At 37.3% G+C, this 27,832-nt stretch overlaps 3 protein-coding genes, 1 non-coding gene and 1 pseudogene across 8 annotated transcripts; 2 read left to right on the top strand and 3 right to left on the bottom strand.

Annotated features, from left to right (window-relative positions):
• The first annotated feature begins 585 nt into the window (after nucleotides 1-585).
• On the top strand, nucleotides 586-2,630 carry LOC147296396 (uncharacterized; annotated as a pseudogene). Its single transcript, XR_015119872.1, has 4 exons — nucleotides 586-823; nucleotides 1,130-1,171; nucleotides 1,262-1,422; nucleotides 1,626-2,630. The product of XR_015119872.1 is annotated as an uncharacterized LOC147296396 (transcript).
• LOC147296395 (protein PHYLLO, chloroplastic-like) lies at nucleotides 2,466-7,753 on the bottom strand. Of its 2 annotated transcripts, XR_015121189.1 has the most exons (9): nucleotides 7,382-7,753; nucleotides 6,854-6,999; nucleotides 6,396-6,437; nucleotides 5,352-5,964; nucleotides 4,793-4,860; nucleotides 3,961-4,608; nucleotides 3,530-3,641; nucleotides 3,306-3,430; nucleotides 2,466-3,078 (listed from the first exon to the last, which is right to left on the bottom strand). XR_015121189.1 is itself a non-coding variant. In XM_086236811.1 (8 exons), exons 6-8 carry the CDS (start codon nucleotides 4,080-4,082, stop codon nucleotides 3,401-3,403), a joined length of 264 nt encoding a protein of 87 aa, XP_086092937.1. In that variant the 5' UTR covers nucleotides 4,083-4,608; nucleotides 4,793-4,860; nucleotides 5,352-5,964; nucleotides 6,396-6,437; nucleotides 6,854-6,999; nucleotides 7,382-7,753; the 3' UTR covers nucleotides 2,466-3,400. The 2 variants fall into 2 exon arrangements, 1 of the variants encoding a protein (XP_086092937.1); XM_086236811.1 differs by having other exon boundaries at nucleotides 2,466-3,430.
• Nucleotides 7,754-14,867: 7,114 nt separating this feature from the next.
• Nucleotides 14,868-14,941, bottom strand: TRNAT-AGU (transfer RNA threonine (anticodon AGU)). The gene has a single exon. It is a non-coding gene; the product is annotated as a tRNA-Thr (tRNA).
• A 1,335-nt stretch (nucleotides 14,942-16,276) lies between these two features.
• LOC147296393 (RNA recognition motif (RRM)-containing protein) lies at nucleotides 16,277-18,578 on the bottom strand. The gene is given in 4 exon segments (XM_086228565.1): nucleotides 16,277-16,616; nucleotides 16,618-17,451; nucleotides 17,926-18,223; nucleotides 18,326-18,578. Coding segments are annotated over 4 exon segments (1,389 nt in total). The 5' UTR covers nucleotides 18,499-18,578; the 3' UTR covers nucleotides 16,277-16,532.
• A 1,282-nt stretch (nucleotides 18,579-19,860) lies between these two features.
• On the top strand, nucleotides 19,861-27,709 carry VLN1 (villin-like 1). 3 transcript variants are annotated; one of them, XM_086248558.1, is made up of 23 exons: nucleotides 19,861-19,990; nucleotides 20,248-20,353; nucleotides 20,691-20,790; nucleotides 21,063-21,131; nucleotides 21,238-21,474; nucleotides 21,774-21,951; nucleotides 22,031-22,163; nucleotides 22,391-22,556; nucleotides 22,808-22,958; nucleotides 23,052-23,140; nucleotides 23,230-23,385; nucleotides 23,761-23,829; nucleotides 24,023-24,091; nucleotides 24,202-24,339; nucleotides 24,669-24,797; nucleotides 24,996-25,143; nucleotides 25,296-25,306; nucleotides 25,421-25,561; nucleotides 25,919-26,044; nucleotides 26,180-26,242; nucleotides 26,367-26,583; nucleotides 26,754-26,929; nucleotides 27,224-27,709. In XM_086248558.1, exons 2-23 carry the CDS (start codon nucleotides 20,298-20,300, stop codon nucleotides 27,335-27,337), a joined length of 2,736 nt encoding a protein of 911 aa, XP_086104684.1. In that variant the 5' UTR covers nucleotides 19,861-19,990; nucleotides 20,248-20,297; the 3' UTR covers nucleotides 27,338-27,709. The 3 variants fall into 3 exon arrangements, 2 of the variants coding, with proteins under 2 accessions (XP_086104684.1, XP_086104691.1); XM_086248565.1 differs by having other exon boundaries at nucleotides 19,867-19,979; XR_015122952.1 differs by lacking the exons at nucleotides 26,754-26,929; nucleotides 27,224-27,709 and having other exon boundaries at nucleotides 25,919-26,070; nucleotides 26,367-26,440.
• The last annotated feature ends 123 nt before the right edge of the window (nucleotides 27,710-27,832 follow it).

The following is a 27,832-nucleotide window of genomic DNA, read 5'->3' as shown; positions in this document are numbered from 1 at the left end:
GAGGTTGGGGTCAGGTTAATTTGGAATGCATTGAAGGACTCTGCAGGCATGTCTAGGGTTGGGCTAGCGTTTTTGATTTATTTAAAGTTAAAAGATGATTAATTTCAAAGATTTTGGAGACAATGAAGCCGCAATGAGGAAGTAAAAGGCAGGACATTGGCAGGTTGTTGGTAACACCGTAACATGCTACAGAGATTTGACCTTTTGATAGCTATGCATGGGATCTTGTAGAATAAAACTTTTTAATTTTTGTGTTCCAAAAAAAAAAAACTAGCAAGAAATTTTTTTCTTTGAATACTTTTTTTTTTGTTGACTCAGATCTAACCAAACAATAGCGTAAAACCAAAATTGAAAATCCGCAATAAAAAATGCCTCTAATTTCTCATTTCAGTTGAGTGCCTCCAACTGTTTATTATGCACAACAACTAAGTATAATGCTAATAACTTCATTATGCCGCGTGTCAAAATCCCACATGATGTCAGATCCGTACCCTTCTCAGTTTTCATGCAAATATGCATCTTATATATACAACTACTTCATTTCTGACTTCCTGAATTTACTCATTTGGATACATAATACATTTGTGGGTCTCTGTGTCTCTTTCTAGTACAACAGAGCCAATGGAAGCCTTTGCAAGATCCTCCTCAACGTTGTTTGCAAAGGCTATTCCTAACAAACCTCCAACTCCATTAAAAACTCTTCTGGGTCCATTTGACATTTACTTTTTAAGGTTTCAGAATTCCAATTTACATGTTCATCATACTTTTCTGCTTCGACACAAAGCTCTCCAATCTGTTGCTCCATCTCAAACAGAGGTACTACTATAACACTACGATTCATTTTATTTATGCTTCAGTGTATGTGTTTCTGTTTCTCATCGATCTGTTTACATAATGCACCATTTTGTAATGCACAAGACTACTGAAATGAGTGTGTATACTATCCCGCTCTCTCTCTGTCTGCAGTGCTATCTTGCTCCATAATTGTATGAGTTTGTTTCTCAATCATGTCAAACTTCAAAGTAGTCCATCACTAATAGTGAAGCATAGAGAATATAACTGAAATGAGATGTATGATTAATTAATTTACTTTCCCTAATTCAGTTTCATTCTAAAATTCATGAGCTGTTCACGACCTCAGAGACAACAGGAATTGGGGTCCAAACAATGGGTAAGTTCGCTACATTCGACCTTGTTAAGCAGATTAAACAATGAGTTCCCACTTCCCACTACCAAGTTATGATTACTCTCTGCTTTTCAGAGTCATCAAAAACTGTTCATGTTCAATTCCAATTACACAAGGAGTGCAAGTATGGTGAGACTTTTCTCCTGGTGGGGAATGGACCTATCATGGGACACTGGGATCCTTCAAGTGCTATACGACTGAACTGGTCAGATGGAAATATATGGTCTGCTGAGCTGGTAAGAATTTCTGAAGGGTTCAGCTCTTATATTAATGGCAGGTTGTAGTCCTGCTTTGCTGTTTTGTTCTTACATATCCTTGTTTGTTTTGTACCTGACAAGTAGATTCACAGGTTGAACAAAAATAATTATTCATGAAAGAGGGGAATCCTATAAATTAATTTGTGACTTCTGAATTTCCCTTGGTTTTTAAATTTGAATAGGATATCCCCATTGACAGAGCCATCCAGTTCAAGTTCATACTAAAAAAACGCAAAGGAGATTTAGTGTGGCAACCTGGTCCAGACCGAATTCTTCACACCTGGGATACCAAGAACACTATAACCATTTATGAAGATTGGAAAAATGCTGAACTTCAGAAAATAACTGAAGGGCAAGCCATCAGTCACAATGAGGCGCCACTTACAAACCCCGGCATGGCACCAACTGTTCCTAGGAATGTGACTCATCCCGAAGAACTTATTGTAAATGTGACCAAGGGTGCAAGGTTTTCAGACAAAATTGGCTCTGCAGATGATAAATCAACTTTCAGCAGCAATAAGGAGGCACTGCTTACAAAGCCCGGCATGGCACCAATTGCTCGTGGGAATGTGACTCATCCTGAAGAACTTACGCTGAATGTGAAAAAGGGTGCAAATTTTTCAAACAAAATTGCATCTGCAGATGACAAATCAACTTTCAGTAGCAATAATGAGGCACTGCTTGCAAAACCCAGCATGGCACCAATTGCTCCTATGAATGTGACTCATGCTGGAGAAGAACTTATGCAGAATATGAACAAGGGTGCAACATTTTCAGACAAAATTGGCTCTGTAGATGTCGAATCAACTTTCAGCAGCAACAATGAGTTCATTTTTGAAGAGAGGGCTATCCAATCACCAGAGGGGACTGTGCTTAGTGCAAGCAAGGAAGTTTGCATTTCGGATGATGGTGTTTGCTACATGACAGAGTCCGTAAAGGGAGACTACCCCGACAACCTTAAGAAGCAAGCTTCCGGCAGCTCCGATACAGGGGTTGGAATCTGAATATGAAGTTGAAGATGAGGACACCTTGCTTACTTATGAAGAATGTCCACTTCCAGTGCCTGATTTAATACCCCAGTACAAGGGGTGTCTTCTGAAGAAGCAGTATCCAAAGAACATGGAAAATCCATCACTACTGATGTCTCAATTCGGATTGATGCAACAACAGAGGAACACAATTCTTGATGAATCATCAGAACACTCTTTTCTTTACCTGCCTTCTGTTAGCAACGACATTACTATTTTGTTTGTATCAGTTCCCACTCATTTGGAGACTGGAGAGCCCATTATGTAACTGTAAATATGGCTTTCAGCATTTGGCAGACTGCCTCTTTTTCAATGTATTTGCTCACCTCGAGCACTTGGTTTTTTGGGGGAAGTATCCCAATTATTTTTGATGGGCCTGCTGAATCCTGAAAAATGGATATTTGTTGTGTTGTTTTTTCAACTATATATAGAAATAGCGGCCTACTCCCTGATTAAAATGCTAACGATTTTGTAGCATTTGTATAAGACAACAAGAATTTTCCCTGCATTGAGTCCTGGTTGGCATGCTTAATTCATAAATGCCAACATAAAAAAAAATTATCTTATTTTGTAAAAGGTCCACTAAGCTGCTAAAGCCTTCAGCATACTGCAAAAGAAAAATAGATGAAGTAAAAAAGTTGAAAGTAAAGTTCAACGATAAGTGATGGATGGATTAATTGTTCTGGAAGGTATATATAAAGACAAGAAGGTATATTTATAAATTATCAAGTTATAACAAAGCTTTATCTTTTTCTCTTTTTGAGAACTGACGATGCTTATTTTTCTTTTCAGTTATATGATACTCATATGCAGTATGAAAATGATTGGATCTACCAGGCTTCCCAGGTTGGTCCATATCCAAGAAGAAAATGAGCCCTTTAGCAGAGGAAGAAAGCTACTGCTCTGCGCTCATTTCATCATATTCTCTTCTACATCCAGTAGGTTTTCTCTGTGGATATCTAGAGGCAAAACATGTTCAATGAAAGTCATGAATGGTCTAATAACCATCATAAGTACGCAAGTGGATTAAGTAGAAAAATATTAAAACCAAACCTGACCTCACCAAACCCAAAGCTTCCATCTTCGAGACACAAAGTTAACCCTTCTCTGTAGAAGTTGGTGGCATTGTCATCAACAGAAATCATAGTACGAGGAGCACAGAGTGTTATTCTGTCACAGAAAGAAAATTAAAATACATCAAGTCCTTTATAGAGAATATTTAAAATATGCAATCGCAAAAAAATTAACCTCAAGCATGAATACTCCATTCAATAGACTCTGCAAAAGTAACATCTGACATAAAGTTTCGATCAGATAGTGGAGAGGCTTAACACATGATCTGCTGCTTGGCATGTGAGACTTTTGAAGTACTTAGATAAGAACAATATTTGCTTGGTAAGTAATGAAAGTGAGGAATGATATGTGCAGTCAGTTGATAAGCTGATATAAATGATTTTTCATCAAGGTAGTGTAACCACTAACCACCAACCTGTGAGAGCTGATATTGGTATCTATGCATCTCTCAACTTCAATGACACAACCCAATGGTTCAGGTTGAGATGTGAACAACGCATCTTCAAGTTCCAACTTCGTCTTCACATGTAGATGCATCACACTGCAAAATTAGTAATTTCCTACGTCTGAAAAACAATTGGTTTGCATATAGATGACAGTAAGTCAATGATGAAGATGAAAATGTAAGCACTGATCACTACTCCAACATCCTCAAATCATATTCTCTGATTTTAAAAATCTGTTGAATTGCTTTTTATTGCACATAGAAACTTTAAAGCACCTCCAAGGCTCCAACTCAACCTTTCTTAGTACAATGACAATCAGAAACATCTTCTGGCTCTTTTCCTTTAACAGTATCTCACTATCTCACATACGAATGTATTGTTCTCAAGTACATGAATCACATGTACAGCAGAAAAACGAGTTTATATATGCCATTATGTACAATGGATTTTACCCATGTGCCACACAAAGCTCTTAGATTTTAACATTGTGAGAGGTGTAGAAATATTGACTTCGTATTCTTGGTTTGATTCTGTCCGCTATCGGAAGGAGACTGAATATTGCACCACCACGATTGTTAATCACAAAGTACCATCATTGGTTTCCGCAACCTCCTTCACTATATAGTAAATTTGTAATTCAATAAAGTAACAAAGAATTTATATTAAACTGCATTCTGGTAAGATGAGATGTCAGGTGAATTATAAGACAACAAAAAGAAAACAAGAAAGGTGAAAAAGAAACGGGGGAATATACCAGGAAAGTACTCACAAGCCAGGAAAACCAATATATAAGTGTCCTACCTCTGGTTCATAATTGCCAAGCCATTTGTTTCATGGAGGAAAGAAACATCTCCAATAAAGCAAAGTACCTGAACATTATCACGAATTTGAAGCAGTGTAAATTCGTACAGATTAGAAGGAGAATAGGAAAAAGAATGAAGCATCAATTGACAATGACTACAAGCATCCATACAATGATGAATAAATGAAGTACTTGGCTGAATTTTATCACTTTCAGAGGCAGGTGAGTTTACAGTGTGAAATTGCCCCAATTAAATACATTATGAAAGTAAATCAGCTATTTCTGAGCTCCTTCAGAACCACCCTGAGAGAGAGAGAGAGAGAGAGAGAGAGAGAGAGAGAGAGAGAGAGAGAGAGAGAGAGAACATACAAAAACGATGTCGACAAGAGAATCCATGATTAATATTTAATTCTGCTTAAGAACATTCTGAAGTTCCAACATTTAAGTAGTTACAAATAATAAGGATTATAAACATTCTTAAATCTGCATTATAAAACCTATTGAGTAACCTGAATGTCCCATATACAAATGGTAAAACAAAAAATCAATTCAATTTACCTTTCTGCATGTTGACATTGGTTCTTCAAAATAGAATGGTGAAGATCCCACAAGCATCTCATATGCCATGATTGCTCCAAGAGACCCACCGGATACAAATATCTGGTTACAACAGTATATCACTGTTCCATGTCATAAGGTGAAATATGTGCAAAAAAACTAACTAGTCACATTCCATTCCATATCCCTTCTTCAGCAATACTTCTGGAGCACTGACGTCTGGAGTTTGAACTGTTGAGTAAACCTAAATGGCATATGACAGGCCAATGTAATATTTATATGTAAACAACTGAACATTCATTATGAACACTAGAAAACAGAAGCAGCTACTAAAGAACAGACAAAAGGAATTCAAAAGAATTTATCATAATTAACCAGTCACACCAACAATATCACCACACTCAACATTTAGGCCAATAAACTGTTAGGTAACATGGGAAATATGGAAGACAAGTCAGAAGTTTAGGCAAATAACATAGGAAGTATGTACAATGTACCACAGGAACTAGCAGCAAGATGGAACTTTCTAAGAGCACATGTTAGAGACATGCATCAATGATGACTTGCCACTCACTCAACATTTCCGCAGTGAGCTCCATCAAGTCATTGTAATCTGCATAAGCCATATAGAAATCACAGGTAGTGAACTCAGGATTATGAGTCATTTCACCTTCATTCGATTAAATGCAAAACAATATAAGGAACAAGTGTATCAATGTTGGATGTGACATACGGACAATGCAATGCTGGTATAGTTTAACACTGAACTGTACACAGAATGAGGGACTAATGGAGTAGTTTTGATTTCCTGTCGTTGAGAGTCGAACTCAAGACCTCCCACTTATTAAACAGGTGCTCTAACCAACTGAGCTACGAGAGCATATTGTATAATGAATAAGTAGGAAGAGAGAGAGAGAGAGAGAGAGAGAGAGAGAGAGAGAGAGAGAGAGAGAGAGAGAGAGTGCTTTGGCACAGATGTTCACAACTGAAGGCACATTATAAATTCATAATCTGTTCTTGAGACATGCATCAATGTCGCCTTACCACTCAACATTTCCTCAGAGAGCTCCATCAAGACATTGTAGTCTGCATAAGCCATACAAAAATCACACGTAGTGAACTCAGGATTATAAGTCATTTCACCTTCAATTTATTAAATGCAAAACAATATAAGGAATAGCCGAATAGGTGTAACAATGTTGGATGGGACATATGGACAAACCAAATGCAATGCTGGTAACACTGAACTGCACACAGAATGAGGGACTAATGAAGTAGCTTTGATTTGCTCTCGTTGAGAGTTGAACTCAAGACCTCCCGCTTACTAAACAGGTGCTCTAACCAACTGAGCTACGAGAGCATATTGATATTGTATGATGGGTGTGCCTAAGATAAGGAGACACTCAGACACATGTCAACTTTTTTAAAAAACAAATAAGTCATCCGTGAAACCAATACATGCAGAGAGAAAGAAAGAGAGTTCATGCGTCATGCATACTAACTTTTATTTCATGAGCTCCCTTGGTACCAAGCCTCTGCTCAACATTGCAGAGGAGCTTGCAAATGAGATCCTTAGCCTCAGCAGACAGCTTCGCTTCCTCCTTGTCATCACTTTTAATTTCATCATAGCGCCTCCCTTATCTTTTTTCTACGAAACCAAAGTTTGTTCTCAACAGTGTGAGAGGGGAGAGAGAGAGAGAGAGAGTGATCAATAATTAGTACGGAAAAAATCAATTAAATTTTAGAACTGTTTTCCCACACAGTGAATACCAATTTCAAACATTCATCCATATGACTACCTTCAGTTCAGATACTAGGGAAAAAAGAGCTGCTTGGCCATTCATTATTACCAACTCAACATTTAGATAAAGAATAAAAACTCATATGTAACAAAAAATAAAAATAAATAAAAACTCATAAATTTTGGAAAAATATGACTATTTTGAAAAGAAATTATCATAATTAACACGTAAAGGGTAAATCTAACAGTAATCGCAAAAGAGCTCACAGGAGGAGGAGGCGTCATATACCTCCTCTATTCAAGCCCTCAAGCGCCAATGCACGATCACCAAATACTTGGCTAACCAGGTCGTCCTCGAATCTCAGCCACTGATCCAAACACCCAACCTAGCCAGGTCACATACCTCGCACCCTAAAATAAAGCAGTGAAAATAAACGAGAAGGAACCTTGGCACGTCAAGGGGGACGCGTTGTCAGAATTAGGGTTTCTGGCGGGAGTTTGAGTTTGGGTTGGGGAATGCGAATGAGAATGGGAATGTGAAAGGCGGTGGTGGTGTGGAGGCATTAACTGTACAGGGAATTGGATGGGAATGGTAGAGACCTCTTCTCTTCCTCCTCTTGGCATTACACATCTTTTGTTATTTTTAATGCTTGAAGTTCAACCTCTTACTCTTCAAGCCCTTGATCGATCGCTCGCTCGTTGTTCACCGAACAACCAACCACCCGAAAAAAAGAACAATCAGACAAAAAGAAATTGCATAAAACAAAGAACACAGTGAAGGGAGGAAACTATACTAACCCGGTCGGAATTAGGGTTTCGTTCTATGGAGTCGAGGAGTGGGAATGCCGCCGGAATGGGAATGCCACCGTAATGGGAATGCTACCGGAATAGGAATGCCACCGGAATGGGAATGCTACCAGAATGGGAATGCCGTCGGAGACTGACTGGAGAAGAAGACTAAGAGAAAGGATCTCTCTTCCTCTTCGAGAGAGATAGAGAGAGAGATCGAGGGAGGCCTCTGCGCGCGCGTTAGCGAGTGGAGGGGGACCGTTGAACTCAGTCTGTCATGGTCTCATAGACTGATTCATTTATAATCGAGATTGAGGCGGTGCGTTATTTTTACGCACCGACCTCCCAAAGTCGGTTACTTATGCTGGGCTTCGCCTTTGGGCTTGACAATACGCTTGGGCCCATTTATAATCGCGATTAAGGCGGTGCGTAATTTTAACGCACCGACCTCCTAATGACCGTTACTTATGCTGGACTTCGCCTTTGGGCTTGACAATTGGCTTGGGCCCATTCTAATGTCGGTTGCGGGTTGGATCTTCTTTATAGGGCCGAATTGGAGCTGATCCATTTCCGGTTGGACCACAACCCGAACATGGGCCAAAATCTAACGGACCAAAGTTATTTTTCACACCTTAAAAAACAAAAAATGTGGGAAAAGAAGTTGAAGAGATTAAGGTTCAATTGCAACTATAAGTCTAAAATTGCTTAGAATATTCGATCTTTTATTTTTAATTTCATATCTAGGTGCCAACTGCCAAGTCTAAACATAATTAATTCAGTAACTTCTAAAATGAATAATAAACCTTTTTTTTTTTTTTCAAAAAAAGAAAAGTGAATACAAAAACTACTCAAGTGAGGTATTAATGCTTTTTCCAAATAGTCTGGTATGTTTTTGACCAAAAAAAAAAAAAGAGTTATGTAAAATAAATAAGATGAGAGAAATATGTCTACATACACAATGGATAAATTAATAATCCAAACCTGTCATTTTAAAAAGTTCCATATACAATTAAGTATTGCAAAATTAATACTAGATGATACTCTTTCCCTGCAAAATAAAGAGAGAATATAATCAAGCATTCAAAAGTATTAACTAAATCATTTGATTATCTTGAGAATGAATCCTAATATCATTCAATGAAATAAACATGCTTTACCTTTGCGTGTGAAAGTTGCAGTGAAGTTAAACTCCAATCAATGGCCCACCTGAGTTCCACAAATTATGACATTAACAAATGTCTTTCGAGCAATAGTGGAAAAAGTTCACTAGCATAATTCATTAATGAAGGTATCATTTTGAATTGAAAAATTACCAGCACTAATAACTTTGAATAGCTCTTTAACTGCCTCATCAACCAACCGCCGCCTTCAATATTCAAAAGTACCCATCCCACAATCATAAAAAAGAAATAGAGCATTATATGAGTATTCAACATCATTGCCAGAATGGAAAATCACACAAGTCATTACTTCTCTTTCTGTCTCCTTTTTCGTTGGCAATGATATAATAGCCAACAGCTAGATACAATGGAGAACTTACCTCACCAAATATGTATGACAGATGATATGAAACCCTAGATTAGATAAATGATATCCCCAAGTTTAGATACCAGCCAGCAAACGATACAGTGGCAGTGATATCATCATTTTGATATTCCATGTCGCTTAGGCTTAGGTCATCATACTTGTTTACATATTCAAGCACAAACAGTCATTGGAACAATAAATTACCGGAAACCTATGAATGAATTCCACTCCAAGTGGAAGGCCTCTTTGATCTTTTCAAGCCCTGGCTCGCTTAAGCGTGCGACAATTCCAGAGTAAGTTGGAGTCCGTGTGATGATACACAGGCCTTGATCGCCAATTGGGAAGGAGAGACCTCTCCGGAGACTGACTGACTGGAGAGATAGAAAAAGCGAGTGAGTGAGGTGAAGGGGGGGGGGGGGGGGGGGGAGAGAGAGAGAGAGAGACTGAGTGAGTGAGGACTAAGGGGCATTATGGTGAGTGAGAGTTTTCACCTTCATCTGATTAAAAGCAAAACAACATACAGGAATAGGTGTATGCTGGACGAGACACATGGAGAATGCAATGGTGGTATAGTTTAACAATTAACACTGAACTATACACAGAATGAGAGAGATGTACCAACTGAACTACGAGAGCATATTGTAATATGGGGTAATTAGAACAAGCCACCTTCATTTGGAGAATAAAAGTCAATTTATTCAGCAATATAATTGTTCATCTATCAAAATTTGAACACAGCACAAGAGCAGTGGAATATTCAGAAATATTACATTGCTGAAGAGGCTAACTACATTGATATATCTAATTTCCATTGATCACATGAAAAGAAAGACACAAGCAACTAGAGATAATGAATACTTATAGTAATTAATCGATTAGTTATAACACCAACACCATATCATGAGCAGTTTATAGTCCTTATGGCAAAAAGTCTTGAACTCTTGAAGTAAAAAAATTTGGTGACCTCCCAACTCCAATTGAGAGAACAAAATGATTAATGAATGTGCAGCAGAACCATAAATTAGACTAGGGGAAAAGGAAATACAAAAATTAACGATAAAGGGAAGAAAGAAGCACATATAAATAATAATAAATATAAAAAGAAAGTAAGTGATTGGGGGTGACGAGAATTTGATACCCACAATATCTTCTGGAGGGACTTCAACTTCATTAAAGGTGGTGACAATCTCTTTCACCTCTGCAGTTGTCCCATTCTGCAAGATATAATAAACCCAAAATTACTTATCTGATACTTGACACAAAATCTGAAACCACTTCTTATCTAACAATTCACACAAATTCAATACTGGGATTGTCTCTTCAATATAATATGCACCAAACACTTGGGTACTTAGAGACTAGTATGCCATATTTGAACATCCAGCCTCAGAGACTAGTCCTAAGGTCCAACATACATCCTCCTACCGTGTTTTTCATTTAGCATAGTAATATCTGTAGGTGGCGGAGAGACTGTGTGATGATATTTCTGGGCTTTCTCTCACTCACTCACTCACTTTGGTCTTGCTACCGTGCAGTACTCGAAGGGAAAAACCTGAGTCTTCTTTTTTTTTTTTTTTCTTCCCGGGAAGACAGAGCCTTAATTGAGTGATGTAGTTCCATGTTTCTAACATTCTTCACTACTACTACTAACATGTAAACATATAAGCGTACCACCTACAGCTGACATGGCCTAAGCTAATTATTTGGGCCCATGTTTGCTTCTATATCAACAGAAACACACCAATACAAAATGAGATAGGGAAATCCTGTTCAACATTTGATAAACAATTTGTTTGAAGAAGCAAATATAGTTCAAAACAAATGCGGTACCAAGAGTGGAGTGCTAAATCAGAAGTTGAACAACAAAAGAGAATAAAAGAGGTGTCACTTAGACAAACAGGTAGCAGGTAAATAAAAAATTGCAAATTGCCTACTGGAGCTAGAGGGCCTCTTTTAGGAGTCTCATAGTGAGATTTCTAGGAAGTCCCATCACACTCTCAGTTGTCCCTACCAGCAAGAAGTACCACCAATTCAAATTTGTGGAAGTGTTTCAAGCTTTAATAGATAGTATCAAGACATGGGCTCTACAACTAGTTGTGAAGTAATATAAATGATTAAAACAACTAGTTGAACAGAAACTAAGACTTAACCATAACATCTTCTGAACGGACTTCAGCTTCATAAAATGCGGTGACAATCTGCTTCATTTCTGCAGTTTTCCCATTCTGCAAGATATAATAAACCCAAAATCCATTACATATCTGATACTTAATACAAAATTAAATCCAAATCCACTACTTGTCTGACACAAGAGAGAGAGAGAGAGAGAGAGAGAGAGAGAGAGAGAGATTGCTTAAGAAACCAAAGATTATGAAATATCTGTGCATACAAAAGGAAGTAAAAGGTTCTATTGCTCTCTCACCAAAAGGAAGAAGTGAAACAGCCAATTGCACACAAAACAACTCTTATTAGCTTCTCAATGATTTTATCAGGTATTTCATGGAGATAAATCTGCAAGGAATCACCAGATAGATAAACAACTCTTATCAGCTTCTCAATGAATTCATCAGGTATTTCATGGAAATAAATCTGCAAGGAATCACCAGATAGATATTAAGGGAATTAATGCATCAGAGAGGTGGAAAAGATGCAAGCACCAATTCATCATCTTGAGCCACTAGAAGAACCAAGATAGCCACTAGGCAAGAACAACCAAGATTTTTGGGGGACAAAAAAGTATGAAACTGGAAGTTGCTGATTTTTATGGAGATGGCAATCCTCGAGTATTATTCCTCAGGGTTAGGAGGGCAAGTGAATAACAATAACAAAATAACAATAGTAAGATATAAATACACTTCAAGAATATGTAATAAAGAAAGAAAAGAAGCAAACGGTACCTCCACTCGATCCCATTCTCCTTTACTGAATCCTGTTTTAAGGTTTGTAACAAGCACAAATCCCACTGTTGCTGCATGCCCTCAAAAATAGCTTGCAATTTCATGTTAGTAAAATCACCAGAGTCAAGAAGTAAAACATCAGGGACATGGAGTGAAATCAACCATTAAGCTAACCTTTTAAATTGTCGTGCTTCTTCCATGCTGTGCTGGATGGTTTTTCCCTGGTCATGGACCACCCACCTCCTGATCATTTTACATTAAGAGCAAGAAATAACACATTTAAGGTTCACTGACCCACAAAGGGAAAAATTTTAAATTCCTATTTTACAACAAGTCATATCACCAGGGGGCCATTTATTTATGTTTTTTAAGAATGGATACAAGAGCACTACACACAATAGCCGAAGGGACAAAAAAACTGTTGTATGGGAAAACTCGTGTGATGTTCCAGATATGCATTAGATTTAGGTGTATTCTTCACAATGTTAAGTATGCAAAACAGATGCTACAAGTGTATAGAGACTACTACAAATATACTCATGCTTGGTCAGAAGTAATTGATAGCGTTGGTTGGTTCAGCAATCGGCATCCTTTATGTAGTTGTAGCCACCAACTGGGAGTCATGACCCTTTGTAGGATGGTTTCTGCCTGAGAAGTTTCCATCAGCTAAGATAGTGAAGTCGATTCTATTTCAACCAGAAACCAGTAGTTATACTGAAAGAAAGACAACATTAATAACAATAAGGAGCAGCAACACACACACAATGCAGAGAGACACATACACAAAGCATAAATAAAACACTCGTAAATGTACATGGATGGAAGCCGTCACTGTTGTTGAACACCACAACTTTATAATATTAGGATCAACCAGTTAGTATCTTGCTTTTCTTCTCAACCACATTTATACAAGTATGTAGTCAGTATCCCAAATTAAGTACTAGAACAAACTCTAAGTAGCAAGTTTGATGCACGTATATATGTGAACATGTTTGATAATTATGCATTACGTAGTCAATAATCAATCACAAGAGGTACATGTATAAATTTTCAAATGCATTCAAAATTTGCCAGACAGATGGATTTTATTTTTCTTTGAAAAGTAACAGGCAAAAAATAACTAAAATTTGTACATGGATGAAACTATTAAGGATAACTAAAATCTTCCTTTCTTTTTTAGTTTCTTTTAAAATCAAATAATGAGTTGACCAAAGTGCCCAATTAATATTAGTGCTGAAGTACATGGTATTTTGAAGCATACAGACACATTTTCAGACACACACGCCCAATAAATACATATATATATATATATATATCTCCACACACACACACACACATGACACATATATATACTATAATATATTTAAAAAGAGACGTACTGTGTGTGTCGTGTGCCCAATCACAAATCCACAATTGCTGGTTAAGGATGCATCCTTGCCTTGATTACTGACAGAACAGAACATTCCCCTCCCTCCCTCCAATTCACCTTACAAACAGAACATGAGACAGTACAAGACTTCCAAAAGCAATAAATAGCGAGGAACTTAGTTGGTGAAAGAAATAAGGAAACAAAAGATAGATGAACGAATGAATATGGGTATGGGGCACCCAAACTTACTAAGCACATAAAATAGTAGATGATCTCATTCATTTCATTAGCCTTGTTCAACCTCCCTCTTTAGCTATTTTCCAACCCTTCAACCAATTACTAAAAGAAAGAATTTATGTTAAAAGGGGTCATCAACTTGTAACAACATTAGGTATAAGATCAGATCAGTTTACAATTAATTAAAGTCTTAGATTCTTGAGGTCCCAAAATAACGGAGAGGAAAGAAAAAGAAGGCCAAACCATCAAGAACCATAACCATAAAAAACTCGTGGTTTTTCCTTTCACTTCCTGATTGACGCAGGCATTTTTCGTCGTCAATGTCTTATGTCTGCCCGCACTGCAGTGAGTCTAAGCAATATCAATATCTTACGGCTATAAATTCATTTGCCTGCCTTCTTTTTAAATTGCAGCAACAAAAAACGCATCATCTAGCGAAACCCTAGCAATGCCCTAAGCAATGATCGAAACCTTGAACCAACTTTAAAGAAGAATGTTGTTAATTTGAAACGACATTAATTAGGTCAGATCAAATTACAATTAATTAAAGACTTAGTTAGATTCTTGGGGAAAGGAAAAGAACAACAAACCATCAAGAACCACCAACACTAAGGGAAAAGGAAATACAAAAAATAACAATAAAAGGAAGAAATTAGAGCAAATAAATATATATGGCCATACCCATAAACAAAGTGAATGGGGGTGACAACAATTAGAGACCTTGCATTAGCCATGACTCGGACCTTCCCAGTTCCCACCACAAAGTCAACCACCATGTATATAACAGAAGGAGCTAGGAGGATCTTCTGCTCATGATTCGTCCTTGCATACAGAATGGAAGTGATAACTGAAGGTGTATTAATGTTGGATGGGACATATGGGGAATGCAAAGCTGGTATAGATTAACAATTAACACTGAACTATACAAAGAATGAGGGACTAATGTAGTTTTGATTTGCTCTCGTTGAGAGTCGAACTCAAGACCTCCCGCTTACTAAACGGGTGCTCTAACCAACTGAGCTACGAGAGCATATTGTATTATGGGGTAATTATCTGGAAGGAATTCCATTACCTTTACTTTAGCCATCCATGACCATGAGTGATTGAGTGGTGACCTCCCTCCTCTTTTCAAGCCCTCAAGCGTCAATGCATGTCGGAGTCAGAATCAGAGTCCGTGTGACCACACTGCAACGCACGTATCGTCCCTGGCCAATTTCAATCACCAAAATACTTGGCCAATATCGATCACCTAACCGGCAGTCGTCGAATCTCAGCCACTCCTCGAACAACCAACCACCCGAAAACAGAAAAAAGAAAACCGAATAAAAGAATTAACAGAAAAAGAATCAGGCAGAAAGAAAGAAAAACTTCATAAAACAAAACAGTGAAGATAAAGGAGAAAGAACCTTGGCTCGGAATTAGGGTTTCTGGCGGAAGTTTGAGTTTGAGTTGAGGAATGCGAATGGGAAAGGTGGTGGTGGAGTGGAGGCATTGTATACGGAATGGGAATGGGAGAGACTGAGGGAGGACTGAGACTCACTCTGGGACTGGTGTGTGTGTGAGTGAATGAATAGCGAATGGAGGTGACCGTCAATTTATAATGGAGATGAGGCGGTGCGTACAAATTACGCACCGACTCCTAATGTCGGTTAGCGTTAGCGTTATTTTTACGCTGGGCTTTTCGCCTTTGGGCTTCAGAATTGCCTTGGCCCATCCTAGCCTCCTAATGTTGGTTAGTTTGGATCTTCTTTATTGGGCCGGATTGGACTCCACTCATCCATTTTAAACTCGATTTGGACCAAGACTTTGGATGTTGGGTGCACTAACTAAATTCTCTGGTACATTTAGAAATTAGAAGCCTCCTTCACGAAACAAAACCGTGGAAATTGAGAATGTTCTATAAAAAAAACATATAAAAGCAACAAAAAATAGATAATTTGGATCACAGACTTTTTTTTTTGTCGGACGAGAAAACTAAGGTTAAATAGCACCTACAAGTCTACAATTGCTTAGAAAATTTGAATTTTTTTTTTTTTCATATCTGAATAAGGAGATATGAATGGTGCTCAATCTACAAAGGTCATCACTGGTTGAAGCCATATCGCATCCTTTATGTTTTTGGCCACATCCATATCACATTAATGAAAAGCATAAAAGCCCCACAACGACAACGAAAATAAGATGCACCTTCCACAACCCAATAGAAACATATTGTAAGCCGAGCTGCACAAGCATTGATGATCAAGGGCATATCAAACTCACTCCTACCAAAAATTAAAAAGGAGCACATCAACAAGAAGATTAGAATACAATTTACACAACCTAAAAGAAGCAACTCTCACATTTCATAACAGGAATGATCTGATTGCATGCCAAAATAGTTGAGTGTATCGATACTTGTTTTACACTATTTCTGTCTCATTTGGAAGCTGGGTGTTAGAATCAGACCCAAAAAATAAAAAAAGAAGATGGGTCATAGAATCTCACCCATGAGTTAATCAATATGTCCACTTACATTTTTCCATATAGGACTCTGATCCATCCTTTGTGGTACTTGAGTTCTTCACTTCTACAATGATCTAACCTAGATCTTGGCTAAAAGTTATCATCACCCAACCTTCTCAATCTCCCTTTTCACTCCTATGACAAACTCCTCCGGACTTTGGCTGAACCACATCGTCTTCATGCCTTCTCAATCCCTCTCCTTTCCCTCTTGTCCTGACCCACTCTTGACTTCGGCTCTAATTCGTCATCATTGTGCCTTCTTGATCTCTTTTCTGCCCTCCTATCATGATCTTCTCTTGACTTCGGCTGAAATTCATTCTCATTGTGCCTTCCCAATCTATTGTCTACCCTTCTATCATGATCTTCTCTAGATTTTGGCTCAAATTCATCAGCATCACCACGCCTTGGTCTCCTATCTTCCCTCCCATTATGATCTTCTCTAGACTTTGGCTCAAATTCATCATCATCACCATGCCTTATCGGTCTCTTATCTTCCCTTCTATCATCTTGCTTCCAGTCATGATCTTCTCTGGACTTTGCCTTTGGCTCATATACATCATCATCACCTCGCCTTCTGGGTCTCTTATCTTCCCTTCTGTCATGATCCTCTCTTGACTTTGGCTGAAATTCATGATCATTGTGCCTTCTTGATCTCTTTTCCTCCCTTCTATCATAATCTTCTCTTGACTTCGGCACCAATTTGTCATCCTCATCGCGTCTTCTCGATCTATTTTCTTCTCCCCTATCATTATCTCTTGATTTAAGCTCAAACTTTTCATCATCATCTCCACGCCTTCCAAATCTATTTTCCTCCCTCCTATCACTCCGCTTAGGGAGGCTTTCAAAGGCCTTCTCATAGCCTTTTGCTCTAGAGGGTAAACCTTTATCACCTAAGCTGAAATCTTCTCGAACTTTAGGCTCTGGAACACGATTTGACGGAATGGTGGTTGATCTTTTCTCACCCTGTTTTGGACCATCATATCTGTCACGTCCCCATTTTGGGTCCTTTTCACCCCAACCAGTGTTTGCAGCTCTCTGGATACAGGCAGAACAAAGCACACATAAGCAACTAAAGATGTACATAGATATCTTATTTTTAACAAAAGGAAAAAAAAAAACCCACACTAACATAACTGATTCTCTGTATAAATTCAGATCATGCACTCAACTTCAAGCAGGTTTGAAAAACACCGGAACATTTAGAAGTAACATACAATAATCAAACTCAACATCCCCCATAATCCCCACCCAAAAAAAAAATCCCATAAAAAAATGACCCTTAAACACAAATCCAGGATGGTAAAAACGAACAAGACATCGCACCCATCTCCCTCCATTTATCAACCCCAGAATCCAACAACTCGTTTGCATTTCAATAAGCAACAATCACTGCTGCATTTCATTATTACTTAATTCTTCATAAATTTCTCAACTCTCATAATCCAAACATCAAAAATAGAGTAAAAATAAGAAACCAATTCATCATGCAGATAAGAATGGTGACCTTACTTGCTCATTGTGAGAAAACCTGCATCCAGCTCCACGAGTACAATCACCTCTCTGGAAAGCACGGCACACACCTCGTTCCTCCCTCTTCCTCTGCTCTTCCTCTTCATCCTCCTCTTCCTTCTTCTTGTACTTACTGACATGATCGACCCGAATAATCCGACCCAAAATTTGGGCTCCATTCAAATTATCCACAGCAAGATTCGTACTTCTCTGGTCCTCGTATGCAACAAACGCGAACCCTTTGGATTTTCCAGTACCTTTATCGCGAACCAGATTCACGTCAACAACTTCCCCATATCTGAAATTGAATAAAACAACAAGAATATTGAAAATTGAAAATCGAAAATCGAAGCATTTGGGTATTTCAATTAATTGAATAGGAATATGAATAGGGACATACTGTGCGAAAACAGCGAGAAGATCGCCTTCGGTGAGATCAAAAGGAATGCCGCCGACGAATACGTAAGCGGAGTCTTTGTATTTGGCGTGCCATGAAGCGTCCTCTGAAATCCCTAATTGTGCTTCTTTGGAATTGATATTCTGAATGCGCTTCACTAGGGTTAGTGGGTTCATCGCGTTATTGCCCCCAAATTTTCTGCTCAATTTCTCTCCTCCCTCTGGGTCTCCTCCTCCTTGGTTAAACCCTAATTTCGCTTCTCTCGTATCCGCAGCGGCGGTTGTCACGTACTCAAAGGGGGGCGAAGCCCAGACTCGACCTTTTATTGGGCCGTGATGCGCAGTGTATTCTCGGCCCACTATGTGGTCAGTTTCATACCGAGCTGAGCCAGCCCAACATGGTAAAAAAAAAAAAAAAAGCCTTTTCCATTTTTGTCCTTATTAATTAATTAATTATTTATTTCCTAAAAACCTTAATTCAAATAATAAACTAAAAAACCAATTTATATTTTTTAAGAAAAAAGAAAGAGAAGATGATCTCTTCTACAAGCATTTTATTTTTACTTTTAGGGTTGAGTTTTTTAAGTTTTAAATACTCAAAATGTTTTTGTCAAAAGATTTGAACTTTTTTGTTCAAGGTAAATGTTCATCATTACAAGTTATCTAGGAGAGGGGGATTTTAATTTGAACTGGGACTTATTCCAACATTGTAAATACCATTAGATCAATAGTGGTTGCAAAAGTGTGAATTAATAAAGGCAAACTTGAAAAATTATACTCTTTAAAATGTATGAGATGGATGCAATACAATGATTAAATTCAAAAATGTGAATATCAACACCCATATTTTAATCAACCAATTTACACTGCGCCATGGCCAATCTCAAACATTATTTATGCATTGACCAAAAGACATTATTTTATGGAAAATAAAAATCTCAAATATATTGTTCAAAGTTCAAACAGTATAAGAAGTATCAACTAGGTACTGGTAAACATACTCAGTCATGGTTCATCCATTCAAATGGTTTTAGAGATGGCCTTTGTGTTGCTGAGTACTTAATATTTTAATTATTTGTTTCGAAATTTTTGACACGAATATAGTCTAATCTATTATTTATTTATATTGGATTCCAATTGATATGCATATTTCAAATTTAACGGCTAATATATTATATTACTTGTATTTGACGAAAACTTCAGTGACAAATACATATCTATAAAATGTGAGTCCAAGCCTGCTCAATGTGAAGAATGTCTCATATATGCACACCCTCAAAATAGTTTCACAACTCACTAACTTTGAAGTTGAAGAGGAGCAAACATCGCTGCTCTCTCACATGGCATATTGGCATGCACCAAACGACACACAGACCACGCCCCACCGTTTTCAATCATCTTTTTTCTAAGTACTTTTGAGCATGGGCCCAGTTACAGTATCTGTCTTTCTTCTTCATTCCACTTTATGGTGGTAGACCAGTACGTACACTCTATTTATTTTCCAACTTCTTTATTACATCGTCATTCTTTAATGTTAAATGGGTTAACAGCATTAGGAATATACTCCTTACTCCTCTACTGGGTTCTGTTCCTTCTCTGTAATAGGATCAAACACAACGCGTTTCACTGAATCCTCCAGAACTGCACAAAGAATCTAGGTGGGTATTGGGTAAGAATTACTCACTCAACCTTTACTTGTTTATTTTTATTTCCTTGAACCTGATCAGATTCCATTCCAACTGTTATGAAGAAAAGTTTCATGCTCCTTCCTTGTGTCTGTAACTTTGTGTGAATGTAATACCAAGAGTCAAGACTGATTTATAATATCTGGGCTGAGCCCATCTGGTTTGATGTTTATCTTTACCAATAGTGCCACATAAATTGTCTTCTTTGGGATTAATGAATTTCTGTGGTTGGGTCCTGCAGAAATTACTGTATATTTGGAGGTTGTTCTTTGAGGAGTGTCATGATAGACGATGTCTCTTTATGCTAAAGACACAGATCCAGCATTCCAGGCTGCAGGAGCAGAGTTGTATCCTTATAAGTGATTTCATTACTTGGGAGATTTGGGATTTTGATGGGTTTAGGACTGTTGCCAAAAGCTCAAGCTGTTAGGAACATACATATAATGTAGCCATAGAAAAGTATGTTGTTAGTATCCAATAAATTAGAATTGTTACTGAATTGGCAGATTACACAATCTACTTATCATTACTGTGCAATCTTTCTTATAGCTAGCAACAACCAATGGACACAAATGACTTACCATTTTTGTTCAATTCGTATTCTACCAATGTAACTTTAATTCTTAATATGTCATGCATCTTGTGTTCAAATTCATTGCTTTATCCTTAACCTTCTTATGCTAGTGGTTTGGAAATTTGGTGTGTTGAGAACCAAAAATTGGTTCCTGTTCCAAGATCTTCACATGGGAGATTCTATTCTGGAAGTGCATATGTTGTTTTGAATGTAAGTTGTTGGAAAATTCTCATTTCATTGCCTGTTTTTCTTTTTTTTGAAAAAATAGATAATAACCAATGAACAAATTCAACTTAACGTTTCCTCGACATTATTGTCTAAGTATTTCTTCACAATACCATATCTTCAGAATCGAATTGATTTCAGTACAATTTATTTTGTCTTCTAATGTCAACTTTACTGATGGATCATCTGTGTTATCGCGTTGAGCACCTTAACTGGGTATGCATTAGTTTTATTATTTTACTTGTTTATCATAACAGACAGTTCTGCCCAAAAGCGGCCCTCCTCAGCATGACATACACTATTGGCTTGGAAATGATGCAAACAAGGTTTTGCACTGTCTTCTATTTTAGACCAAGACTAACTGGCAAAAGAATTTGGAAAATATTACCCATATCATTTCAGGGTGTCTAAAAACTAATACCATAATGGCAGGTGGACTCAGCATTGGCATCAGATAAAGCACTTGAACTAGATGCAGCCCTAGGGTCCTGCACTGTGCAATATAGGGAACTTCAAGGCCAAGAAACAGAGAAGTTTTTGTCATACTTCAAACCTTGTATTATACCTATTGAAGGAGCATATACATCACAGCAAGAGCACTCAAATGGTGAAACATATAAAGTCAGCTTGTTAGCTTGCAAAGGGGACCATGTTGTTCATGTTAAAGAAGTAAGCTTTGTTTGAAATTTGGTGCATTACTGCTATTGTTTTATCTGATACTAGTCATTTTCTGGACCTCTCAATTTAAATCATTAACTAGGCTTAAGTAGTGATGTTCTAGACCTTATTTTACTTATTCTAATGCATTCTATAAATTTGTAATAATTAGTGTGTTTCTGGAATGTTTTTAGTTCATTGTGTTTTACATGCTTCACATACTTGTCCCTCTTCCTTGATAAATACCAGCTACGAATTCTATTCTCTATCCCGGCTAACTATTTAGTCTGTATGGTCTGCATGTTCACCAGGTGCCTTTTTCTCGGTCATCATTGAACCACAATGATGTATTCATACTTGATACTGCATCAAAAATTTTCCTCTTTAGTGGGTGCAACTCTAGCATACAAGAAAGGGCTAAAGCTTTGGAAGTTGTTCAGTACATCAAAGAGAATAAACATTGTGCAAACTGTGATGTGGCGACCATAGGTTGGCTCTCCTGTCCTCTCTCTCTCTCTCTCTCCTTTAAGGAAACCATCTGCGATTGTTAATTGTCTAATTCCTGCAGAGGATGGAAAATTTGTTGGTGATCCTGAAGTGGGTGAATTCTGGAGCTTATTCGGCGGCTATGCTCCAATTCCGCAGGATTCACCTTCTTCTGTTCAGAAACAATCTGAGACACCCTTTGTGAAACTATTATGGTGAGTATGACTAACTTTGAAAACACATTTATGCTCTTGACCTTTTTTCTTTTCTTTTTCTCTTCTAAGACTTTCTGCTCTTGACTTGCCAAATAATATTACTTACTCAGCCAACTTGCTCAAGTCAGATTCAGGATGATAATAAGCCATAATCTATTTTCCCTCTTTTCTTTCTTCAAGTGTAATTTCATTTTCTCGGGAGTGCTTTGAAATTCTTCTATTCATAGGATAACGACTCAGGGTAAACTATGTCCATGTCGAACTGACTCATTAAATAAAGAAATGCTAGAGACAGACAAGTGCTATATGCTGGACTGTGACTCTGAGATTTTTGTTTGGATGGGAACGCATACCTCAATTACAGAAAGGAAAACATCAATCTCGGCTGCAGAAGTAAGAATCCCTTTCCCTCCCCTATTCTTTTTCCCTCCTCTCTTTTTTATTCTTTGAAAGAGCACACACCCCTGGAAGACAGACTGTTGAATTATCAGAAGTCAGCAAATGGTAATGGGAATATTTTGGTAAAAAGAAAAGTGGTATGATTCCTTAGTAATAAATCAAAGCTAAGGAAAAATCTATAACTGAACCTCATGATTGAGCTATGAGTATTGTTCTCTAAGTGATGATGACCTACTCTTTTACAGGATTTCCTCAGAAACCATGGCAAGTCAGCTGGTACTCATTTGACTTTTATAACTGAAGGATTAGAAACTGCAAAATTTAGGTCATATTTTGATAATTGGCCTCAAACGGTGGAGCTCCGGCTGTATGAAGAAGGTCGAGGAAAAGTAGCAGGTTTAATATCTTTACCAACTTTGTGGCATAAAAAGTAGCAGTATAAGTAGGATTTTTTTCATTATTATTCTTATAATATTTACATTCTTCCAGCAATGTTCAAGCAACAGGGTTATGAAGTGAAAGAGCTTCCTGATGAAGAAGACATCCAGCCATTTATAGATTGCAGAGGCACATTGAAAGTAGCTTCTTATTGGAAGAAGTTATACTCTCTTATACATTATGTTAACTCCTGTGCTCCTTTATGTTAATGCAATCAATGACATTTCAGGTTTGGCGGGTAGATGGTGATAAATTGTCCCTTGTTCCAACTTCAGAACAGAAAAAGCTTTTCAGTGGGGATTGCTATATTGTGCAATATACATATCGTGCCAATGAAAGGGATGAGCATCTATTTTATGCATGGCTTGGCTGCAGGAGTGTAATGGTAACCATGGCTTATGAGCCTGAAACTTATGGCTGTTATGACCGTATTATTAGGTTGTTGTAACTCTAAGAAACCAATGATAGTTCACGAAATGACTTCTTAAGTTCTTATAGGGGAAAAGAAGAAGAAGTAGAAAAAATAATAATAAACCCTTGAAAGTCTCTGGCTTACCTGGATAAACTGTCGGTTTAAGTTGTGAGCTATATTTTCTTTTTGGCCAAATGTGAGCTATATTTTCTTTTTTAACTTCAAATGATTTGGAACTCACTTATCTCCTGATGGCTCTCTCATATGCATCTGAAGCAACTTTTAAGTTTTCGGCATCCCTTGGTGAAATTTTGAGTTTTTTATTATTGTTACATGTTCTGCATGCAGGAAGATAGAAGGGATGCTATCTCTCATATGAATGCCATAGTTGATTCAATCAGGGGGGGTCCTGTTTTGGTAAGTTCTATGTTGCTTTCTCATATGCACGATCTTTTAGAATAATACTGTAATATCGCCTTTTCAATATACACTAGTTTGTTTAGTACACATTTTCCATATTATTCACATCTAGTTGACTGAGTTCATGACTTGACTGCATCACTCAGGGGGGTTAGTTTTCTCTGACAAACCTCACATTTTTCAAGTTCAGGCTCAAGTTGTGGAGAACCAGGAGCCATCTCAATTTTTTTCAATTTTCCAGACATTAATTATTTTCAAGGTTCATAACTCTGTGTCCTTTTTCTTCCCTATTCACATAATATTTTCGTTTTAAGTTACTAATGTTAATCAGGAGGCATCTTCTGGATTTCATTTTGCCTTTTCTTGTAGGGAGGAATGAGTACACGATACAAGAAGTTCATAGCAGAAAAAAGTATTGCAGATGAAACTTATGATGAAACCAAGACAGCTCTTTTTCGTGTTCAAGGGACGAGTCCCAACAATATGCAGGCCATCCAAGTTGATCAAGTAAGCTCAGGAGCCAGGACCTTTTAATAATAATACCTTTAATCTCTCTTGTCTGGGAGAATTTTTCTTTCCTTTTTTTTTTTTGGGTAAGGTCTGGGTTTATCTTATGATGGAAACTTCTCTCTCTCTCTCTCTCTCTCTCTCTCTCTCATTCTTTTTTGGTTAAGCTTTTAATGATGAAAAGAATATTCTTTTGGACTGAAATGATCAGATGAATACTCAATTCACATTGTTTTTAGCCAATGAAAGTGTGTCTATTGACTTCTGGTCCTTCAGTATCTGAATTGCATATTCCTGAGTGATTTGAGTATAAATTGATACCGTTGCAGGTTTCAGGATCTTTGAACTCGTCCTATTGTTACATCCTGCAAACTGCTACATCTGTTTTTACTTGGATTGGGAATCTCTCCTCAGCCAGAGACCATGATCTTCTTGACAGAATGCTGGAACTAATAAATGTAAGTAACTTAATCCTTTGATGAGATGCCACAATCTCTTTCTAACTAAATTATAAATTCATAATGTACAGAAAATCAATCTAAAAGAAATGAGACAGTATCAAACAAAGTATTGCATAAAGTTTTTAGTAGAATATTTCTTTTCTGAGATTTCACTCATATTGTAATAGAATATTTATTTTTCTTGATGCCAATTAGCCAACATGGCAAGCCATATCAGTGAGGGAAGGGAGTGAATCCGATACTTTCTGGAATGCACTTGGTGGAAAGACTGAGTATGCAAGGGGCAAAGAGATAAAAGGATACATAGATGATCCACATTTGTTTATGTTGAGCATAACTGAAGGTACACAAAATACCCATTCTTCTAAGTTTTTTCTCAAAAGATAATGCCGTTTTGCCTTGGTTCAGAGTCATTGTTGGCTTTACATGGCTTTAAAAACATGTCTAATGACAAATTTTGCTTCTTTTGCCTCTTGATCGGAATTTCCTATTCAGGTGATTTCAAGGTACACTTTCACATGCATTTCTATAGGCATGCATACATTTGATAATTACTTTTGTTTGACTTGTTTGAACTTAGGAGATACTTTACTTCATCTGGATCAATTTGAATATTTCAGGTGAAGGAGATATACAATTTTACACAGGATGATTTAACTACTGAAGACGTGTTAGTCCTTGACTGCCACAGAGAGATATATATTTGGATTGGATGCCACTCAAATGTTAGATCAAAGCAACAAGCCCTTACTCTTGGCCTGGTAATTATCCACCATAAAAATCATATAATATATCAGAACTGTTTAGTTCATTGATGAGATTGTTTCATAGGATATACAAGTAGTGTAATAATTCAGATAATGTGTTTTGAATGACCTAAAGGCTCAGGAAACTTTTATTCCATATTAATTCATCATTCAATTTCTTGGTCTCATGGTCAAAATTTTATTGTTTCTTTGGTTGCCGGCCTCTAGAGGAACTAATATGTGATTTTTCCATTGAAAACTCCAATACAAAGAGATGCTAGACCTATGAATATCTTAGTACCTTTCATACTTGATAGTCTTTTAACTTTATTTGTGTTCTTATTTTCCTATAATTTTACTTGGTTCTGGCAGAAATTTCTTGAGAAAGATGTACTTATTGAAGGGCTATCTTTGGAGACTCCTATATTTGTTGTTAGTGAAGGGCATGAACCACCATTTTTCACTCGTTTCTTTGAATGGGATCCCTCAAAGTCAAATGTAAGATCATTCCCCTACATAAAATGGTACATTTTGAGCTCCTGCTGAAATTTATAGATATCTTACGGCTAGTGCTGTTGAATGAATGATGTGATTGTGCCATGAGGTTATTTAACTAAACTACTTCCCTTGTAGATGCATGGCAACTCATTTGAGCGGAAGCTTGCTATTTTAAAAGGAAAACCACAACAATTAGAAGTAAGTGACTCCATGATGGTTCTACTTATCTTTATATAACTTTCTTAATTTCCCTCTCATACAATAACTAACCTCCAGTTCCCCCCTTTTATCATACTCGTACATCACTCATTGAATTACTCAGGCATCAAATAGGAACTCATGGAAATCATACTCTAAGGAAACGACCCCGGATGATTTGAGAGGCAAGTCCATGAGCTCCAATGGCCGGAGAAGAAGTGTTTCTCCTGCACCTGGTGTTTCAATCCCAAATGTCAAGTCTTCAAACAATCACATCTTTTCCATTTCAACTCCAACTACCAGGAAACTCTTTACAGGATCTTCTCCTTATGGTAGTCCGGGTAATGAAGGATCCTAAGTTCACACAAAGTTATATGAAACCACTAATATTAGCTTGCACTCAATTTATTCTTTCAATTATGTGGTAAACTGTTTAAACCTTTCTTGAGACTTTCTCTTCTTGTTTGTCAATTGCCCACCTCACTATTATGTCTTTAATTTCTTTTGGCAGATGAATCATTGGCATCTTCAGGTTCACCAGCAGCAGAGGCAAAGTTACCTGATAATAATGCGGGTGACACTGAGGCCAATGGAACTAAGGCTGGCATAAACTTAATATACCCATATGAACGATTAACGGTGGTTTCTAAAGACCCAGTAGCAAGCATAGACATAACCAAAAGAGAGGTACCCCTTTTGTACTCATCTAGAGATAACCTGGTTTGTTCTATGTTCTAGATATACTTCTTGTAAGGGTTAAAACATCAGTGCTTTGCATTCCTTCAACTCTACTGTTTGAATACATGGAAAGAAAATTTTCAGAGAAACTGGTTTCCGTTCCCATGAGAATCAGTTTAGCATAACTTGAAGTTCTTGTATCATTTGATGACATGGTTTTACATTCCATGAATTATATATCAGTTTCTTTTTCAGTCTAGAAATTAAGCAAAATGACTAATCAGCTTCTTCTGGTGGCTTTAGGCATATCTATCTGAGGAAGAGTTCCAAGTGAGATTTGGAATGACTAAAGGAGACTTCTATAAGCTTCCTAAATGGAAACAAAACAAGCTCAAGATGGCACTTCATCTTTTCTAGGTGAAGCTAGCTAGCTCAACAGTCAAGGCCCCCAATACCAGATGCAATTTTCTTGACTCATAAATCTTTATGCAATGGTTCTCTTGAATGTTGTACTCAATTTCCAATCCATGTCCAAATTTGTTGTCTCTATGTGGTACTCAATTTCCTCTTTGGATTTTTGGCCAATGGAATCAAGTGACTGTGTCTTTAGGACGGGTTAGAACGAAGCATCTTTCCTTCAAGGCTGAGACTTGAGAGCCACATTTATATAATTTAAGATGCAAGTGATTTTATGGTGGGGCTTGTAATTCTCGAGCTTAAAGTATCTAGCACGTTATGCTAGTCAATTCAAATCATACATTTAACTTATATACAATACAATTTGGTGTCATTACGGAACTTTTCATTTAACTTCATGCTAAAAAAATATTATAAATTGACCAAACTTTTACTTATGGTATGATTTCTTTATTGATAGATAACATGATTGAGTATGAGTAAATATAAGAATAG

Source organism: Dryas octopetala, chromosome 1 (assembly GCF_963921425.1).
Source record: "Dryas octopetala chromosome 1, drDryOcto1.1, whole genome shotgun sequence".
Lineage (NCBI taxonomy): Eukaryota > Viridiplantae > Streptophyta > Magnoliopsida > Rosales > Rosaceae > Dryas > Dryas octopetala.
Note: the sequence above shows the minus strand (reverse complement) of the source record. Positions and strands in the feature narration are given on the sequence as shown.

Bases quoted from the DNA above. Each gene is read 5' to 3' on its own strand.
- LOC147296395 (XM_086236811.1), bottom strand. From the start codon at position 4,082: ATGCATCTACATGTGAAGACGAAGTTGGAACTTGAAGATGCGTTGTTC. The intron at 3,642-3,960 runs GTTGGTGGTTAG...TTTCTGTGACAG, and splicing joins ACCAATATCAGCTCTCACAG to AATAACACTCTGTGCTCCTC. The intron at 3,431-3,529 runs GTCAGGTTTGGT...TTTTGCCTCTAG, and splicing joins GAAGCTTTGGGTTTGGTGAG to ATATCCACAGAGAAAACCTA.
- VLN1 (XM_086248558.1), top strand. From the start codon at position 20,298: ATGTCTCTTTATGCTAAAGACACAGATCCAGCATTCCAGGCTGCAGGA. The intron at 21,475-21,773 runs GTAAGCTTTGTT...CATGTTCACCAG, and splicing joins ATGTTGTTCATGTTAAAGAA to GTGCCTTTTTCTCGGTCATC. The intron at 22,959-23,051 runs GTTTAATATCTT...ACATTCTTCCAG, and splicing joins AGGTCGAGGAAAAGTAGCAG to CAATGTTCAAGCAACAGGGT.